The 20,478-nt window shown below is 39.5% G+C and overlaps 1 protein-coding gene across 1 annotated transcript; it reads left to right on the forward strand.

Moving 5' to 3' along the window:
• Window positions 1-420: 420 nt before the first annotated feature.
• Window positions 421-16,610, forward strand: stxbp3 (syntaxin binding protein 3). Its single transcript, XM_036590773.1, has 19 exons — window positions 421-530; window positions 1,531-1,580; window positions 1,838-1,919; window positions 3,634-3,710; window positions 3,855-3,927; window positions 4,216-4,316; window positions 5,358-5,503; window positions 6,196-6,289; window positions 7,952-8,076; window positions 8,235-8,333; window positions 8,777-8,834; window positions 8,984-9,049; window positions 9,653-9,733; window positions 10,197-10,332; window positions 11,316-11,422; window positions 11,758-11,859; window positions 12,995-13,080; window positions 15,318-15,466; window positions 16,063-16,610. Exons 1-19 carry the CDS (start codon window positions 485-487, stop codon window positions 16,161-16,163), a joined length of 1,779 nt encoding a protein of 592 aa, XP_036446666.1. The 5' UTR covers window positions 421-484; the 3' UTR covers window positions 16,164-16,610.
• The last annotated feature ends 3,868 nt before the right edge of the window (window positions 16,611-20,478 follow it).

The raw sequence follows: 20,478 nt of genomic DNA on the forward strand, positions 1-20,478 counted from the left end.
ATTTTTCTTTCTTTTTTTTTTTTTTTTTTTGAATCTTTGCACTTAAGGATGAGGCTCCTTTTTTATTTACTATCCCACCATAACAAATTGTTGCATTTGAAGCAAAGCATGTAAAATAAAATAAGAACAGGAAGGACATATCAAATATTAGCAGAGAGATGGTGGATTCTAGAAGTAAACACAGCTTTATTGTTTTCAATTTTTACAAAAGACTTATATTTACATAAAAGATCTACACAAAAATCTGTTATCATGTTTTATGAATGTAATATTTCTCTAAGAGTGCTAAACATTTATAGCATCATCAGTGTTTACAGCCCGTATTACAAAATAAAAGCAACACCATTCTTTCTTTCTTTCTTTCTTTCTTTCTTTCTGTCTTTTATTTCACTCTACACATGCGCACGCCCTCACTTACGTTCTTGATGACGTCGTGACGTACTTGGCACGAGCCGCGTCGGAAAAAACAGAAACAAGAGTCAAGATGGCAGCTGGAGCGGAGCACGGGCTGAAGAAAGTAGTGTGGCAGAGTAAGTTCATTCAGCCTTTCTTACACTTCGCGAAAGCGCAGTCCTGCATGTTAAAGCCTCGGGCACGTCTGCTGAAGTCACACTAACGAGTTTTCATCTCTCTGAAAGAAACCCTTCGGCGGAGTTCGCCGCTGTGAGCTGTAATGTCAGCCACAGTTGGCTGTTTTCTTGTGAACCACCCTTCCTGTTGAGATTTAACACAGCGCAGTTTCAACCCTTCACTTTTAAAATGGGCACTTTTATGGGTTTTCTACTCAGAAAGGAGTCTTCAGACTGAACCGTTAGCCTGAAGTTGGTTTCCTATTCGCCGGCTTCTTGTTCGAATTTTTCCGCTCCACCTTAAACGGTGCAGCAAGTAACGTAACTGCTGCACCACTTAAGGTGGAACAGGAAAACTTTAGTAAGAGGTTGACTTCAGCGTTCGTAGTTTACAGACTCTTTCGCATCTTATGTTCAGCTAGCTAGCTGTAGATAGATACCCACACCAGGGCTGTCCAGTGCTTCACTGTTAACCAGTTTGTTGTTTGTTTCAGCCAACTTAACGTTCACTGAGCGCAGTAAAGCCTGTTAGCTGGCTAAACAGGTTAGATAAAATTTTCATGTTTGGTTCTGATAAGTTATATGTGAATTGTTTTTTCCCTAATTTGTTTGGTAGCCAGCTGGCTAAGTCAGTAACACCCTTCCTGTTGGTCAGGGTCACCTGGCCAAAGTCCCACAGGACTGTGATAGTTTGAGTTCTTCTTCTTACTGACCTCTGGCGTTTTCTACGAGCATGCAAAGGAATGAATCCTGTTTTAACTTCAAATTGGTTAAAACAGTTAACAATGAACGTGATGATGGGAGAAAATCCTACATGTGGCTTTCAGGACATCTTTGACAACATCTTTGTGTTTTGCACTGTTTGTAGACACTTAGCTATAAAACAGTTTCTTTTCGTTTTGCATCGTTTTGTCATGTGATTTGTATTGATTGATTTCTTCATTTTTGTCTGACCACACAGAAATAAAGGACACTATTATAGCAGACTGCAGAAAATCAGAAGTATGGAAGGTTGGTGCTTTTTGTTTTGAATAGCCTTCATCCTCCTCAGACTAATAGGACTTGTGATTGAGGAAGTTACCCTTTGTAGGGGAATTACTGAATGCACAAATTTACCACATACGGATAAAAGTCTAATCTAAACCAGATCCCACAGATGTCATAACACGGTCCCCCTGAGGGCCAGGTTAGTCAGTCTGTGTATGTGACATGAATGCAGTTGTGATTACTTTGCATATGTATGTGTGACCCCCGTGGTGTTTCTGCAGATAATGATACTGGACAGCTTCACCACACGGCTCCTGTCATTGTGCTGCAAAATGTCCGACCTGATGTCAGAAGGGATCACGAGTAAGTACCCCAAAAAAAGTTTGGTGTTAGTTGGGCTGCACAATGTGAACATAGCATAATGTGAACATAATACTATATTGCAGTTGTATTGTTACACTGTGTGATTGCGATGTGCTATAAAGAATACTTGATTTGGTTGAAGATCAGTCTGCATTATTTTTGGCTTTTGAGAACCTCATTTGCATATTGCTGTCTTTCAAAATGTCGGTACTGCAAAGGCTATTAGTGTGGTAATGATTAATAAATGGTATATTTTGCATCCATACACAGAGCAGTTTTACAGAGATACAGTTTTACATGTCCCCATCAGGCCTTAAGAATAAAACATATATGATCTTTTGCAGTCATTTGTCTGTTGATTGGAGAGAACACCTTCAGTTAATGCAGACCTTAAAGCAGTGGTCATCAACCCTCTTCCTGGAGATCTACTTTTTTGCAGAGTTTCGTTCTAACCTGCATCTAACATGCTGCCCATCCCCTTACCTAACATGATGTATCTGATCCAGCAAATCAAGGACTTCTGAAGAAGTTAACAGGCTGGAGCAGGTCTTTAGGATCAGGGTTTGTGACACCTGCCTTGAAAGTTACACACACTAGATATTTTGACTGCTTTGGCTTCTTTAACATTTAAAAATCAGTCTTGGAGAGACATGTCTCGCTTCAGTCATGTATTTTTCTTTGTCCACCACATCTGATCCACCTTGAGGATACGCTGAGGAGCTGTGTTAGGTGTGCAGCATCAAGCAAAAATACAAAAAGTACATTGCTGTGACCCCAGTGCCCAATAAAGTTTGAGTGGCACATGCAGACCCATCTCTGGCTCTAGTGTCATTGTTTTTATGTAGGAATAAGACAAAAAATAAGTGTTAATGAATCAGTGATGGTTTTGACGAGGACGATGATGTCAGTTTAGACAAATTATTATTGCCTGCTTAATTATCACAGTTTTATTGATATTGATTGCAGTGTTATTGTGATTAAAATATTGTGAGTATTACAGAGCCTTACTCCAAAGCTCGCACTTTGCCCGATGCTAATAAAATTACCATACAATTACCAACTGGGCTACCTTCCGATATTAAGTAATAATTTATAATGATAACTGTGTTCTGCTTAGACGGCATTAGGGTGGGTAATATGGCCATAATATCATATAACAGTCCTTAAAGATGTTTTTATGATATTTTGACACACAGACACACTGCACCAAGTAGTGCCACGTTTAAAACTGCCATCAAAAACTCTGAGTATAGGTGCTTTTATTCAACATTTCACATGCTGCACTGCACTAAATCCAAATAAACATGACTAATTATGCTCTTATTTTAACAAAACAGTCATTGTTTTTTAAGCATGTTCAATATCCACGCTGTGTTCAATATCCACAATATGCATATTGCTTGTAACACAATTTATCATGATGATAATAAAATCTAGTAATATTGCCCACCTGTAGACAGCATGTTATGATCTTTACAAATGGCATTCAAAGGCTATAATTAAGTGCAATTTGTTTTATTGCGTTGTATGTTTGAAGGTTGGAATGATTGTACAATAGTTGGAATGGTTAAATAACGATGAAGGAATTAAAAAAAAATCTTGTAGCTCTTGAAGAAAGGGCTAAATTATTACGATTTTTGATATAACCACTTATTGTGCCAAAGTTAATGATGATCAACAGTTACTTGACTTTCTGTTTTGTCCTGTTTTACAGTTGTGGAGGACCTGTTCAAAAGCAGGGAGCCAGTCCTAGAGATGAAGGCTGTCTATTTCATGTCCCCTACTGCAAAGGTCAGAAGTCCTGTATTATTGTGTTGATTCATGCACATAGTAGTCTGTTCTCACTGTTTTGTGTTTACCATTTGAAAACACTATGTTTTGTTTACTGGATTTTCTGTGCTTATTTAAAAGGAATCACAATTTCTTTCCTGACAGTGTGTTGATGCGTTCATCAATGACTTCAAGCTCAAACCCAAGTACAAAGCAGCATATGTCTACTTTACAGACTGTAAGTGTTTATGTTGGAGTTTGGTAGAATATATAAGCCTCACTATAAGCAGACAGGATTGGCTGTTATTTCTACATGATATAAATGCAAAAATATCAAAGCCCACCTACTACTCTTACCAATGAAAAAAGCTCTCTTTCTTTTTTGGCATGACTGTTTTTGAAAATTGCTGTCTTATTTATATTGGGTGCTATCTTTTATCATGAGGTAACTTAACTTAAGTTTGGAGTGTAACGAATGGGCAGACCCTCTCTGTTATTGAGTATGTTTCATGTTTTTGCCTCTCAGATTGTCCAGATGACTTGTTCAGCAAAATGAAGGTGTTCTGTGCAAAGCATATCAAAGTGTGTAAAGAGATCAACATGTCCTTTCTTCCCCTGGAGGCACAAGTAAGTTCTTGCCACCATTTTGATGTTTTATGTTACATTAGTCTTCTTTTTCATGCCACGGTGAGCACGCTGTCTCATTTCACTGTAATTATGAACTGATAGTACAGATGTAGAGCCATTGTCATCATGACCAATAGCCTATGTCACCTTTCATTGTGAAGGATGAAAATGTAGTCAAGAACTGTGCTCCTCTGAACTTTCATGATTTTGTAAGGATGATTTATTCATCAGTTTCCAATTGCAACCAGTTTCCAACTGGGAGGCTTGTGTATCCACGGTGTTGATAATTTCTGAAACTCAGCTGAAGTGATGGTTCTGCCCAAAAACAAATTCACACATTTATTGTGGTCAGTCGGTCAAGGAATGTGTGGTGTCTGAAGATTTTCATTTTACATCAGTTATCGGTTGGCATTGTGTAAACTGCTTATCTAAATCATCACATACATACCTGAGACAATGCCAAGTTGTTAAGTAATATCAGATAGACTTGCTTATGTCGTTTCTCACACTGTAGGACACTCTGTTTACTGTAAAACCGGGCATTGTATATCTAAAAATTTCCATTGCTTGTTATCTGCATAGCTTTCGTGCAAAACAAAAGCAGCAAACTTCAGACACCAAACATTTTTGCATTTGCAGAAACAGGAAAAAAAATATTTTTGGCTGAATGGCTTCAAAAAAAGTTCTGTTGTCATTTTTAGATGCCCGTGTGGAAAATAATCAGTACGAGCCTCTGTATAGGGGCCAGGCACCAGCATGCAGCATTCATTGTTCCATTTTGTTTACACTAGCCATTGGGGTGAACCTTGAGCTGTACATTGTAAACCACAGCAGATATGAGAACTGATAGAGATGTGTGTATGTTTATATGGGCTGTTTAACTTGGCACGCTTCCATAAATAATCTGCACAGTGTCCACTTCCCTTTAGGAGTGGATTCTTACTGCTTCTTCTGTTTTGATTTTCCCTATTCCCCTTTTTCATGTTGAACAGATAAGAGTTGATTTGAGGTCATTGATTAGATTGGTGTTTGTTTGTCTAGGTGTTTACCTGTGGGAATCCAGAGACCTTCAGGAGCATCTACAGTCCTCAGAGTTCAGACCGAGGCCAAACTCTGGAGACCCTTGCCGATCAGCTAGTCACTCTGTGCGCCACCCTGGATGAGTACCCTGGTGTTAGATATAAGAAGTAAGTCTAGGCTTGGGGGATTTGGTGATATTATGCAGGAAAGTCTTCAGGGCTTTTCACATGATAAGTGACTCTCTTCTTGTTTCTCTCTCCACTTTTCATATGGAAGGTCAGACCTCCATCGCTCAGCACAGGTTTTCATGCGGCAGGTGAAAAATCGCTTGCGTTTCTTGTATGGTAACCATGGTGACTGCAGTGCTAGCACAGCTAGCACTTTTCCAGCATAGATTATGCCACTATTTTGAACACAAAAATAGGAATTGTGAAATACATTGAACATAGGAATAAATATAAAGATCAAAAGCAGGGAGTCACCACCCTAAGGGTGGGGGAGTCCTCCATTTTTCCTTCAGCAAAAAAAACTGAAACTGGCTATTTCACTGGCTTACACCAGTTTGATTTTGGCGTCATGACCACAGAGTTTGGAAACTGTGGCGTAAGGGCATACGCTCATTTCAAAATGAAAATCAATCAGAGGTGTGTGACTGTCGCTTGCCATGTGAAAAGCCTTTCCTTTAATGTTTTTTTTAAAATATGAGCGATAATAACAGGATTTTTAATTTTATACAGGTCTGTGATTTGAGTCAAGGATTTATTATTTGTTTTTACTAAAACTCTCATGTTATTGTTGATGTTCTGAATGTGCTAGTGCTGGATTGGTGATGGATTCTCTAAATGTGCTCTCTGTACAGAGATTCAACACTGGATTATGCCAAAATACTGGCTGAGCTAGTGGACAACAAACTGGCCCGATATTATGAGCTGGATGACAACGGCAAGAAAAAGGTGAGCGTGCTCTCGCTCTGTGTACATAACAAATACTGGCTGTGGCTCAGCTGGTCTGAGTGATCTAGAAAACCCAGTGAAAACAGGATTTTTTTTATTATTATTGTTTTCCGAGCTAATTATTTATAACCAAAAAAGTTGGGACACTGTACAAAATTAAAGTAAATTAAAACAGAATTCAATGATGAGCAAATCATTGAAATTCTATGTTTAACTGAAAATAGCACAAACACAATATATCAAATGTTGAAACAGAAATTTTATTGGCTTTTGAAAACATATATGCTGTTTTGAATTTGATGCCAGCAACATGTTTTAAAAAAGTTGGCACATGGCAACAAAAGACTGGTAAAGTTGTGTAATGCTAAAAAAACATCTGGTGGAACATCTCACAACAAATTAAGTGAATTGGCCACAAGTCAGTAACGTGATTGGGTGTAAAAAGAGCATCCCAGAGAGGCTGAGTCTTTCAGAAGTAAAGATGGGGAGGCATTGACCACATTTCTTAATGCACAATAGCAAAGAACTTGGTGATTTCACCTTCTGCAAGACATAATATTGTTAAAAGATTCTGAGAATCCGGAGAAATCTGTGTAGGCAAGGGACGAGACTGAAAACCAGTACTGGCTGGCCATGATCGTCAGGTGGCACTGCGTTAAAAACAGACACGATTCTGTGGTGGAAATCACTGCATGGGCTCAGGAACACTTCTGAAAAACACTGTCTGTGCACAGTTCATCACTGCGTCCATAAATGATAGTTGCACTCTACCATGCAAAGAAGAAACCATTTACAAACAGGATACAGAAACGCTGCTGCCTTCTCTCTTGTGGTCTGACAAATCAAAATGGCAAATTCTTCTTGGAAGTGATGGACATCGCATCCTCTTGACCTAAGAGGAGAGAGACCATCCAGCTTGTTATCCCGCGCGCAGTTCAAAAGCCAGCATCCGTGATGGTATGGAGGTGCATTAGTACACGTAAAGGTGCCAATAGAGCTGAACGATATGTACAGGTTTTAGAGCAGCATATGCTGCCATCCAGATGGCGTCTTTTTCAGGGAAGTCCTTGTTTCAGCAAGACAATGCTAAACCACATTCTGCCGTATTACAACAGCATGGCTCTGTAGTAAAAGAGTCCTGGTGCTATTCTGGCCTGCCTGCAGTCCAGACCTGCCACCACTGAAAACATTTGGCACATTATGAAAAAAAAAATATGACAAAGGAGAGCCCAAACTGTTGAGCAGCTGAAATCTTATATCAAGCAAGAATGGGAAAACTTTTCAACTTCAAAACTACAGCAGTCTGTCTCCTCAGTTCCCAAACACTTTCAGAGTGTCATTAAAAGAAGAAGTGATGCAACACAGTGGTAAACATGCCCCTGTCCCAACTTTTTTGAAACATGTTGCTAGCATCAAATTCAAAATGGGCTTAATTTTAAAAAGAAAAAAATAATAAAATTTGATATGTTGTCATTGCACTCTTTTCAGTTAACTATAGGGCTTCAGTTAGTTGCACATCATTGCATTTTGCACAGTGTCCCAACTTTTTGGAAACAGTTTTATTTATGTATGTATGTGTTATTCGAATAGTAAATACATACTTATTCCTGACCTCAGCTCTTAGATTACCATATTAAAACATATGTGACCTGTGACCCTTAGGAAAAGACCCAGGCTCAGCTGCTTATCGTTGACCGTGCTTTTGACCCCGTGAGCCCGATACTGCACGAGCTAACCTACCAAGCCATGGCTTATGATCTCATCCCCATCAAGAGCGATGCCTACAAGTAAAGTCCTCATCCAAGCAATATTTCTGACATTTTTTAATGTGTTTGAAATATATTCTGTATGCTAGTTAATTTAATGGCACCAACTGATCACTAACAACACTTTAATATATCTGTAAATATTCATTGGGTGAATTGAACTATGGTTTATTTGTCAGGTTCAAAGCAAAGGACGGTTCAGAAAAAGAAGCTTTGCTGAATGAAGGTGATGAGCTGTGGGTCAAGCTACGACATTTGCACATTGCTGAGGTCACTGAGTAAGTGACTAAACTTAATAACCTAAAAGTCCCTAAGCTGTCCATGAAACTCAAATTGATATCTTTTCCCAAAGTTTGGAAAGCATTTAGAGTATTAAAGCGCCCATATTTGTTTCTTCAAGTTTGGTGTATGTAAACACCTCTTAAAGTGTCTATCGACTGCTCTAGACTGCTGTCCAGTAGCTTTTTCTGGTAGGCCCAGTGCCAAGTGCCATTTAGAGGGGTGTAAACCCCTCCAGCAATGGGCTGTGGAGCAGTGGAACTACATTCTCTAGAGTGAGGGAGCACCATCCAATACCTTTGGCTGTTACTGCAGCAAAGAAGAGGAACAAACTCCCTATTAATTCAGCTAATTTGGGAAATGTTGGATGGTCTCTACAAACCTTTAGAGAAGTTTGGAATATGTAACTAATACTCCCATGTTTTTTTGTTTCCATTCACAGACAAATCCCCAAACTAGTGAAAGAGATTTCTGCCAACAAGAAGCAGACAGATGGGAAGGTGTGGCCATCTCCCTTTCCTCTCTCACATCACTGGGAATAATACTCATCTCTCTCACTGTGTCTCTCCGTTGCAGTCCAGTTTTGTATTCCCTCTGCCCCGTTTACCATTTAGTTTTTTTCATTGTGCGATTCTGTTCCTAATCTCAGATCTCAATAGGAGGCTTAAAGCAGCTCATGAAGCAGATGCCTGCCTTCCGTAAACAGGTGGCTGAGGTATGTATCACCTGATGCCCACATTTGCTCTGAGGCCAGGTGTCACATCCTGCCTTGAGGACATCGATACTTGCACTAGAAAGATCCTATTTGTTGCTGAGATCTAATCTGTGATGTCATTGGCATGCCACATTATCTTGCCCTCTAGTGATTTCTCTTTTTCTGAGCCTAATAATACAATGTGGTGAGATAGCAACAGATAATTATGATATTTGAGTTGATAAGTGTTCCATTCTTGTTGGATGTAGTTGTGAGCAATATATGTTATTATTGTTGTGACAAATCATGCAGTTGTGTATGTAATAAAAAAAGACAGAGTTAGACTTGTAAAAAAACTACGAGTGTATAGTAACCGCATAAAAACCGTCAGCCCGTTATACCGTTATCTTTTTTTACCAACGATTTGTTGTTCTGTCTAAAATAGTTTATTTATGCAAAAAAGAATATTGACACACATTTTGTATTGTAAAAATGTCTTTAGGTATCGGTATCTGGTATTTTTCCCCAGATCACTCTCCCTTAGTTGGAACCATGTAACTATGTTTCTGTTTAAACAGAGAAGAAGCTGTTCTCTGGTCTGACACCACTTCTTTCTCTCCTTAGAAAACGGTCCATCTGACACTAGCAGAGGACTGCATGAACAAGTTCCAGAGCTCGGTGGAGAAGCTGTGCAAAGCAGAGCAGGTAGTGGGACTTTTCCGCTCGACAGAAATGCAGGAAATTCTGTTTGTCTTTGTTTGAAATAACTGTTTCTTTATTTATAATATCTGGAGACAAAACTCCCTCCTACTGTTACAAGAGAACAGTGTTAACAAGCATACAAAAACACAAAAGAATAAATGTACCTTCGATTTAAGATTAAGGAAAGCTTACTCTTTATTAAACTTCTTTAAATTTAATCTAATAACCATAGTTTTTATCCCAGGCTGAATATGAGTGTGTTTTTATTTAGTAATGAAGCAGATAAAAGCAAAAGAAGCAGTGATTGCATAGTTCAGCCTCTACACACTTAAGCTCTCCCTTTTTGTTTTTGGCTACTGACCCCGTCATTTTTTTGACACGTCAGCTTTCCTTACTTATTTGAAATACTTTTTTTTTCTATGTGATTTGAGTTGTCTTCATTGTGCATTCATTTCTGTTTGTGCAGGACCTTGCTGTTGGTTCTGATGTTGAAGGTCAGAAGGTAAAAGACCCCATGAGGACGCTACTTCCTGTTCTTCTGAACCCCCACTCCACCCACGATAAAATCAGAGCGGTGCTGCTTTACATCTTCGGCCTCAATGGTGCGACTCTCAAAAACACAGCATCATTTAGGGATGGGAATAAAAAATCAGTAGAACATGGTTTCACAATATTTTGGGTGAAAAATACTGTTGATACATGGAGGCCCAGGTATCATTAAGACACCACAATCCTTTGTGTTTAGTCTACAAGATGAATGGTTTTTGAATGGTCATTGGTAGGAGCGGTTAAATAGCACAGTGGATAATACTGCTTTTATCCGTAATGTGGTCCGGGGGGGTCACGAGAGTGGTGCTACAAGACGTGCACCTTATCAAACAACAGTAGTTTGTGGTGAAGTACTAGCTTAGGAATGAAGGCCCAGTAAAGCTTGGCCTACACTTCACAACTTTAAAATCCTAACAGATTTCGAAAGGGTGGAGCACTGCATGCTTAATGTCCATCTTTAACAGAATTTCTTGTTATTTTGTCATGGGAGCATGCACACTTGGTGACTAAAAGAGAGTACAATAAACAATATTGGAGGGACCTCTGATCACTTCAAAGCTCACTTAGAAGGCTAGGAAGATTGGACTTATTTCTCCTCTCTCACCACCAGATCATCCCTGCTGTCAACCGCTTACGATCACACCCCTGATCTAGAAAATCACTTCAGATTGTGAAGATTTGTTGGAAGGGGCAAATCAGGTTAAAATCGGGCTAAAAATTTCTGTAGTGTAAGCTCAGCTTAAGTGCGTAGACCTGCTATTTGATTATTCTTCTGGAGGGATGGAGAGGCAGGTTGGAACAGAGGGGGTTGCGAAATATTTTTAACCTCAGCAAAGGGTCACACTTGTAAATTGCACTGCACAGGAGCATCTAGTAATTACGTAAATGTTTATTATGGAGGACATTTTTGGAATATTGCTTTGCCTACTTCACCACTTAGGCTCGCCCAGGACACATTAAATCACATCCACATGCTTCATTACTAAATTATTTACAAATATGTAAGTTTTTATTTCTGTGATTTTACTGTGAGCAGGGACGACGGAGGAGAACTTGACTAAACTGATTCAGCATGTGAAGATTGAGGGGGAGAGTGAGTACATTACGAACTGGAAAGAGCTGGGGGTGCCCATCATTTCCTCGGTGAGGGATTCTTTTTTTCTCCCTTCCTCTGGTTTTCTTTCTTCATTTTCTTCCTTTTTCCTCTATGAATAAAATAAATTTGTAGCTCATGATTATTTCTATATTCAACAAATCTGTCATCGATTACTAGATTAATTGACTAATCAAACCAATGCCTTCTGTGGTTTCCTCACACTTTCACAGTCATCGTTCTGGTTGTACAACACAAGACTTCTTTGTTTATGGTACATCAAATAACAGAATGGCCGTGTGAATCGTACAAACATTTTAGAGCATCACAGAGTGATTTTGTTTTAATGTACACATTGTAAGATTTTGTTTGTTTGTTTCCCCAGTCAAGTTTTTTCTCCTCCCGAAAGCCCTCTCGGAGAGATCGCTCCCAGGAAGAGAGATACAACCTCTCACGATGGGTGCCCGTTGTCAAAGATCTGATGGAGGTGATTCATACACACTCTGTAACTCCTTAAAAAGCATTCAGTACAATGGGTTACTGTTTCAGCCTGCAGGGCCACAGTTTAGTGTATCCCCATCGGCGATAATGGTAACGAGGGCCTTCATGATTGAAGGGGTTATTATGAAACACCTAAACTTGAGAAGGATAAAACTGTAAACTGTCCAATAAATGGCCATATAAATAATAATATATGGCTGCACAGTATGTCTGTTAATCTTAACACTGCACAAGTGTGCAGTACGCCAGTGAGCCTCTTGGCCATATTGTGAGTTTTAGTGCAGGAACACCACAATTCTGTAGGGCACTGAAGTCCTTGGCCTGGGTGGATCTTCTCTGCAGCATTTTTGCAAGAGTCTCTGCTCTGATCATATTCACGTTGCTGAGCTCTCATCGGACCTGCCAGCCTTAAAGCAAACCGGCCGCTTCATGATTAAAAAATGTAAGGGGAATTCTACTTGAAATCCCAACAAGCCACCTGATTGGCTGCTGGTGTTTGTTTGCTGTACTGGGCTCCTTCTGAGAACAAAAGGGTGCGGTCGATTTGTCACACAAATCACAGACTTGAAATGTGGGTCATGCTCTAACTCTGCAGCTACGGGAAAATAAGCTAATGGAATGTTTGCACACACATGTGCACAAAAAATAGCCACAGATAAAGGCCACCAGGCAGGAAATTAGGTCTTGAATGTGGAAGCCTTCAGTGGAAGCCATTAATGTGTCTATGTCAGTAGAATATTAGTATCTAGGCATCTGTGTCTGTTTGACCTGGTGGGATTGTAAACAGGTAATGCAACTGTTATCTCAAATCTCTCTGTTTCTGCACTTTGAGAAACAGTATATAGTCTATAGTTGGGGTGAAATGTTTCACACCAGGGTAAACTTGCTCTCACCTTTTATGGACTCAAACCACAAGCATATGAATAAAAATGATTTCCTGTTTAGTTTTACATTGTTTTTGTGATTCATCAGTGAAACTTTTTATGTTCTGTTAACCTCTAACAGCATGTTAACTTTCTCCTAAACCTTTTTATATGTTTGTTTGAGCTTTTTTCCCCCTTAATTTTGTTAAGATATCAACTATTTTGCCAATTGTTTTCTCTTGTGTGTGTTTATTGTAGGATGTCATTGAGAATAAGTTGGACACACGGGATTGGCCATACCAGTCCGAGTGTCCTTCTGCCTGGAATGGGTCGAGAGCTGTGAGGTAGGCCAGGAGTCATCTTTAAGCCATATAACCCCTTTTATATTTTTTATTAACCTCCCATCTGAAGTGAGGGCTAGCTTCCATTTGGTGAAAATCAGTCAAAACAAAATGAATTAAGCGAGACTAAAAATTAGGAATTTAGATCTAAGGTATGAGAGATACAAGGATATACACCGACTGGTCACTACATGAGGTACACCTCTTTGTATCTACATTCGTTGTCCATTTTATCATACAGACGTACTCTGTAGTTTTGAAATTAGAGTGTAGTCCATCTGATTCTCTGCGTATTTGTTAGCCCCCTTTTACCCTGTTATTCAATGGTCAGGACCCCCACAGAGCAGGTATTATCCAGCGTCTGATCCACTCGTCCCAGGACAACATGCTAAATACTTGGAGCTTACTAGTGGCTAACATTAGTTTTCCATTCTATGGCATCTTTAAAGTGCAAATGGATGAAACACTCTCAAGCTTCTTCCTTTTACACATGCTCTTTCTTGCTTTACACAAGAATTTAAAGGTAGTTAAATGGGAAAGGGTCAAGTATGAAAGCAAGCCTGAGTCAAAATCCCAGTAAAGTTGGCACAACAATTTCCTGCACAAGACCTGGTCCAATATCAGGGAAGGTAACGGTGCTTATGTGTGAACAGATGCCAGTACATTATTGGGACATACAATGCATGCATAGCTGCTTCTCTGAAACAGTCGACATGGCCAGCAAAGCAGAGCATTGTGTTTTTATTTTCGAGTGTTTTTTTAACATGGTTCAGAAAAGAGGGAGTTGGCTATTTATGCTGAGAATGTCACCTCTTGTTTACTGGGATTTTCATGGCATGAATGAATGTTTACATCCAGGTAAGTTAAGGCGCTGCATGTGTGAATGTTACAAAGCTTGAACATTATCAGTAAAAGTATCCCGGTCATCTACTGGATTTTCAGTATGAAAGTACTGCGGTTAAAGGGGACATTTCTGTGTAATTCAGTTGTTGAGATGTAAACAAAGTCATTCAGAGTGGTTTGATATGAATGTGTTCGATGTAGAGAAACTTGCCAGCCTGGATTTCTTTATAGTGGTGGTGATAGGAATCTCAATATCAACACACATATAGCTGTTTCATTTACTATCCAAAACCACTAGTTGAACCTAGTTTTCACTGACTGCTATTTTGCCTATTCTGAGTGGCCTGTGTGTAACTCTCCCCTATGAATGTGTTTTAAAAATACTTTTTCAGCTAGAACGTTGTTGCATAACTATTGTAAGACAATGTCTCAGGTGTCAGGCAGTATTCATAACCACCTCATACAGTAGGTTTCTGTGATGCAGCTTTTAGAGGCATTAAATGCTGGTTTTTATCACTTCTACAAATAATTCTGACTTTTTAGTTTCTCTAGTACAGAGCATTTGGCATCAGACCACTCTGCATGATTTTGTTTATATGTTAATGACTAATTATGCAGAAATATTGAAAAAACAGTGGAATTCCTCTTTGACATATGGCACATGGCTTATATTGACTTCTCTCTCCCTTTCACCACTTCTTACAGAGTTATGAGGTAAGGCTGGCAGTGGTTTTTGCTTCTTGCAGTGTTCAGTTGTACAGATCATTTACCTGCATAATTTTACATTGTGATGCGCCATTAGGCTTGGGCGATTTGAGGACATTATTCTCACAATTTTCGCAAATCTGACCAACCATACTGTTTTTGTGCTGAGATGATGATCGACAGCTTTGCCACTTCATTGCTTGTGAAGCAGCCAGATTAATGCAGCCATTGTCAGAGCAGTTGTGAAAAGCACCAAGTACATATTTAAAGTTTGCAATGGAATGAACGCACAAATACAATCAGGAGATTAACTGCAAAGAAAATGATTTTCACGGTGGACAAACGTGTATTTGAGAAAAGGAAGCTTTTTAGCACCACCATGTGGCAAAAATATAGAATGCTGTTTATAAAGTAGCCAAATTAGGCGTGTGGGCTACAGATTTTTGATCACTTCCCCCCTCCCAAATATAAACAATAACATCTATTCACATACTGATGAAAAATCATTTCGCCCAACCCTAGACCACAATCTTCACTGAGTTAAGACTGGTTTAAGACTTAGACTGAGTTAAGAAGGTAAGACTTGCTGAGATTTGCAGTGGAATATTTTTGTTTTTTGTTTAAAGTTTCATATTGTGTCTGTGTCAATCCCTGAATCTGTCTGTGTGTAACACTGTCTGTCTATCTCTTAGTGCGAGGCAGAAACATAAGCCCAGCGCTCAGGATGACCACAGGACGGGCTCACGTCTCATCGTCTTCGTCTTGGGCGGTGTCTGTTACTCAGAGATGCGCTGTGCCTATGAGGTCACACAGGCCAACAAGTCCTGCGAGGTTATCATTGGTCAGTAGCTAATTATAGGTCTTTAGTGTAGTACTCTTTCGGGCATTTGTGATATAGCCAAAACGTAAATGACCCAAAAAATAAAACAACACAGAGCAAGACGTTCTCAGGTAGACCATAAAAACATAAGGCTTGGGGTCACCAGTCTTATCCACAAAGGGCCAGTGTGGCTGCAAGTTTTCGTTCCAGCCATGCAGAAGCTCACCTCATAAAACCAATTGTTAGAAGATCAAGTCCAAGTGGAATTAAATGTGCTTCTGCTTGCTTGGAATGAAAACCTGCAGTTACACCAGCCCTTTATACATAAGACTGATGACCTCTGAGATTTAGCTTTACAAAATGAAGTTATTTACAGTTTGCATTTGACTCTAAAACTCACTACAACAATGAATTTGATTTAGCTTAATAAAAAATTGTACCATTCTAATTCGCTGCCATTTTTTCCAGTGTGACTCTGTGGTTTGTTAAATATAACGAGTAGTGTCCTTGTACCGCTGATAATGATTTACAGTTGTGGTGTTGATTCCTTTTTAAACAACTCAACTCGTCTGTGGCTGGAAGTTTCAGAGTTTAACTTTGGCCTCTTGTCTCCACAGGTTCCTCTCACATCCTCACTCCAACGAGCCTGCTGGAGGACATCCGTGACCTCAGCAAAAAGCCTATGGAGACCTTTACGATAGTGGAGGAGACAGTCTGAGCAGCCTGAACCCTGTCCTAGCTCCCTCTTCTGTTCTCCTTCAGCCCTGCTTTTCTGCTCTGCTCTCCTCTTCCCCTCTTGAAACAACACAGCACTCAACCTCTATGACACAGGACAGAAGGGAACTAGTATGTGATCCGCGTGTACTCCTTTAGGGCAGAGGGTCCCAGTCTAGTCACATTTTCCTCACAGGCCCGTCTCCTGTTACACCTGACTCAGGTAAGCAGGTCTTTGGAACTCTCATTGCCTGGCTGAGATGAGTCAGCTACAGTAAAATGAGAGCACAGACTGGCTGGGGACCTCTGAGTACCGGAGCTCAGCCTTAGGACCTCATAGTGGACCTTCATAGTGCCTCAACAAACATCATTCCTACTAGTGTAACTTTTGAAAACTTTTCCTGGACGTTTTGCACTAGATGCAAAACATCCAGGAAAACATTAAAGTTTTCTTTTGCAAGAATAGTTGTTACAGAAAACAGCACAATTGTCCCCTTAATGTGGTCATTTACTTAAGACAAGTTTGGTTTGCTTTATTAGTTTTGCACTAGAGCTACATTTCTTAACGTGGCTATTATGTAATGCAAACGGGGATCGCACAAACTACATGCCTGAATAATCGCATGCTTTTCTGAAACTACCACATTTTGTTAAGTGATTGGTTTGAGGTGAGCTTCCATTACGTGTTAGCTACATTAGCCTCATAGCTCCAGTACAAAAGTAAAGAAGCAAACGTGTCTTGGCTAATTGAATACATTTGGGTAAAAGGGCTTCACCAATTTTTCAGATTATACATATAATTGTTAAGATGTAAAGATTAAGAATGATTTGATGTGAAATTCTTTAGTCAGAATTGTTCACAGTGGTGGTGAAATGAACCAGACATCTGTCTCAGAGAAAATTATTACACAAAAAGAGTGTGAATGCACCTGTCCAGAGTGTTTTGTGCCTTCTGCCGAATGAGCGCTGGGATAGGCTCCAGTACCCCTGGAATCCAGGAGGATGAGCGGCTTAGATGATGAGTTAGTGACCCTGTCTGATCCCTGAAACGCTGTTTTGCGATGGTTTTATGATAAGATTTTGGCTAAAAATAAATATTTTAGGATGCGCATGCAGGGCGTTGCCAGGCAAAATAGTCCTAGTTCCTACCACTACTGTGAACCATTTCACATCAGACTACCCTTAATTACTTTGTTCACATCTCAACAATTCAATTATGTAGACATTTTGAAAAACTGGAATTCTTCTACAAGGAAGAAAACTGTGTGTTTGTTTTTTTGCCTAATTATCGCTTTATGAACATAGAGGTTTACATAAACAACACACAGTCTATTCTTAAATGTGTTATGATTTGGTTGGCATTGTTTAGGTGGTGTGAAGAGATACTTTGTTGTCATGAGACTGTCATTACGGCTGGGTTCTGGTGGAGCATTGCTGATCAGTAGTGTAAGTATATAGATAATATAAGTAGATAGATTATATTAGTGATGGCACTGTCTAACGCTAGCTAACTCCAGGGATTTTCTAAAACGTTTTCTCACAGACCTTCTGTATTTATACATCACTCTAAACGCCGTTTGTTTATACGTCTGCCTTTCTAAAACAACAAAACATGCATGTTGTGACTGCTTAACCATAGACGCGCTTTGAAAACCAGTGTTGTACAGAGCCGCACTGAATAATTTGGAAATTCTTTACATACTAAAAAATGCACATATTTGTTCATGTTTGTTACTGAACTGTGTGTTTCCCCTCAGAAGTGCGGATATAAAATATTGCCTTAGTATTCAGTGAGGGACAGTAGTTCAGCAGCTTTTTTTTAATATTAAAGAATTCCTGACTTCTTGAAAGGAATACTCCAGTGTTTTTCTACCTATTCTCTATTGTATTGTATGATTGATTGGGGTGAGCGATATGGAAAAAATATTAGGTGATACTTCAAGACACATCTTTGTGATACATGATATGAGATTTTTGAGATTTAATAAGGTGAAACAGACAAAATAGAACCTGTAGTGCCACATAACAAAAAATGCAACAATAATAATAACAACATCAATAATAATAAAAATAAAAACTCTACAACTGCAGTGTTTTTATTCAGTGTTTCACAAACTGCACTGCTCTAAACAAGCCTGATTATGCTCACTTTGTAATGAAGCATGTAGTTAATGTTAAGTTCTAAGGATATCCATAAATGCTCAGAAAAGCATACTGTGACATAATTTGTCATGTTGTTTCACATAGACGTTTAATTAAGGAATTCAGAAACTGTCTTTTGTCTGTGTGTGGATTAGCTGTGTTAATGTACTTTTCAAAATTGTCTCGACTAGTACAATAAAAGTAGAGATTAGGTTAAAAAAACCCTGGAGCATTCCTTTCACCCACAACCAAGAGTGTCTCCAACTGAATTCAGTTTTTGATGCTGTAGCAACAAACAGCAACGAAGGCTCCCGTTAAAATGTACAGTGTTTTTGTACTATGTGTAGTGTTTAAAGGTGTTTCTGGGTCTTTGAGTTAAGGGAACTAAATTAGTTAACTGTGGTGCAAGGTTGCAACAAACCTCTTTACCCTGTGAGGCTGAGAACCGTTACACTGTTATTGAAGTTGCCTTAATAATATGGATCTGGTCACATGACCGTCTGCTTCCAATCAGCTCTGGATTTTCACTTGTGTGCCTTTATTTGAATTAAGATGAAGTGCCTAGCAAATGTACATAAATATTAACTACCTGCTAGACAAACTATTTTGCTTGTTGTTTTGTTGCAGTTGCTGATATCAGTGAACATTTGTAGTCATTTTTTAAAACAAATGTAATTACTTATCTAACCTTCTGTTGAACAACTGACAAATAAATGAATGACGTGGTTCAGTTAACAGTTACTGTGATGACGTTATGTTTATCACCCACACAGTGTTGGCCAGGTTAAAACATTGCATTTGTACTAGCAAGAAGCTGAAGGTTAACCAATAGCATATCTTAAGTTTTTATTGTGTTTTTTATTGTGAATCCAGTCATTCATACTGTAAAAAATATGAATGCTAACAGTCAAAAATTCCATATAGTGATGTAGTGTTTGTAGCTTTGTAGTATGTGTATCTTTATCAGTCCTGTTGGAAAAATATATTAAGTGGCTCTTTATGAAGCTGCTTGAGAATGCAGAGTGTGTGTAAAACTACATAAAAGTATGTAAACTGCATTCATGTATAACAACCTCAAAGCAAATCCACTCCCATGCCTAACAGTTGGCAAGGTGTTCCTTTCATCAAATGCTGCTCCTGGTAATACATGGTAATCGTGCAGTAAAATTTGTAGACGTGTCATATTTAAGTTGTTCCGTGCTGAAGTTACACTATATTGCCAAAAATCTTTGCTCGTCTGCCTTCACACGCATATGAACTTGAGTGACATCCCATTCTTAATCCATAGGGTTTAATATGATGTCGGCCCACCCTTTGTAGCTATAACAGCTTCAACTCTTCTGGGAAGGCTTTCCACAAGGTTTAGGAGTGTGTTTATGGGAAGTTTTGACCATTCTTCCAGAAGCACATTTGTGAGGTCAGATTGATGTTGGACGAGAAAGCCTGGCTCGCAGTCTCCGCTCTAATTCATCCCAAAGGTGTTCTATCGGGTTGAGGTCAGGACTCTGCAGGCCAGTCAAGTTCTTCCACATCAAACTCGCTCCTCCATGTCTTTATGGACCTTGTTTTGTGCACTGGTGTGCAGTCATGTTAGAACAGGAAGGGGTCATCCCCAAACTGTTCCCACAAAGCTGGGAGCATGAAATTGTCCAAAATCTCTTGGTGCTGAAGCATTAAGAGTTTCTTTCACTGGAGCTAAGGGGCCGAGCCCAACTCCTGAAAAACAACCCCACACCATAATCCCCCTCCACCAAACTTTAAACCTGGCACAATGCAGTCAGACAAGTACTGTTCTCCTGGCAACCGGCAAACCCAGACTCAGATTGCCAGATGGAGAAGCATTCGTCACTCCAGAGAACACGTCTCCACTGCTCAGAGTCCAGTGGTGGCGCTTTGCACCACTGCATTCAACGCTTTGCATTGCGCTTGCATGCAGCTGTTCAGCCATGGAAACCCATTCTATGAAGCTCTCTACGCTATTCTTGAGCTAATCTGAAGGCCACATGAAGTTTGGAGGTCTGTAGCGATTGACTCTGCAGAAAGTTGGCGACCTCTGCGCACTATGCGCCTCAGCATCCGCTGACCCCGCTTTGTCATTTTACGTGGCCTATCACTTCATGGCTGAGTTGCTGTCGTTCCCAATTGCTTGTAATTTGTTATAACACCACTGACAGTTG

This window comes from Colossoma macropomum, unplaced genomic scaffold (assembly GCF_904425465.1).
Source record: "Colossoma macropomum unplaced genomic scaffold, Colossoma_macropomum, whole genome shotgun sequence".
NCBI classification, from domain to species: domain Eukaryota; kingdom Metazoa; phylum Chordata; class Actinopteri; order Characiformes; family Serrasalmidae; genus Colossoma; species Colossoma macropomum.

Excerpts from the sequence above, each read along its gene's own strand:
- stxbp3 (XM_036590773.1), top strand. The coding sequence starts at position 485 with ATGGCAGCTGGAGCGGAGCACGGGCTGAAGAAAGTAGTGTGGCAGA. Across the intron at positions 1,581-1,837 it reads GAAAATCAGAAGTATGGAAG|ATAATGATACTGGACAGCTT; the intron begins GTTGGTGCTTTT and ends GTGTTTCTGCAG. Across the intron at positions 1,920-3,633 it reads GATGTCAGAAGGGATCACGA|TTGTGGAGGACCTGTTCAAA; the intron begins GTAAGTACCCCA and ends CCTGTTTTACAG.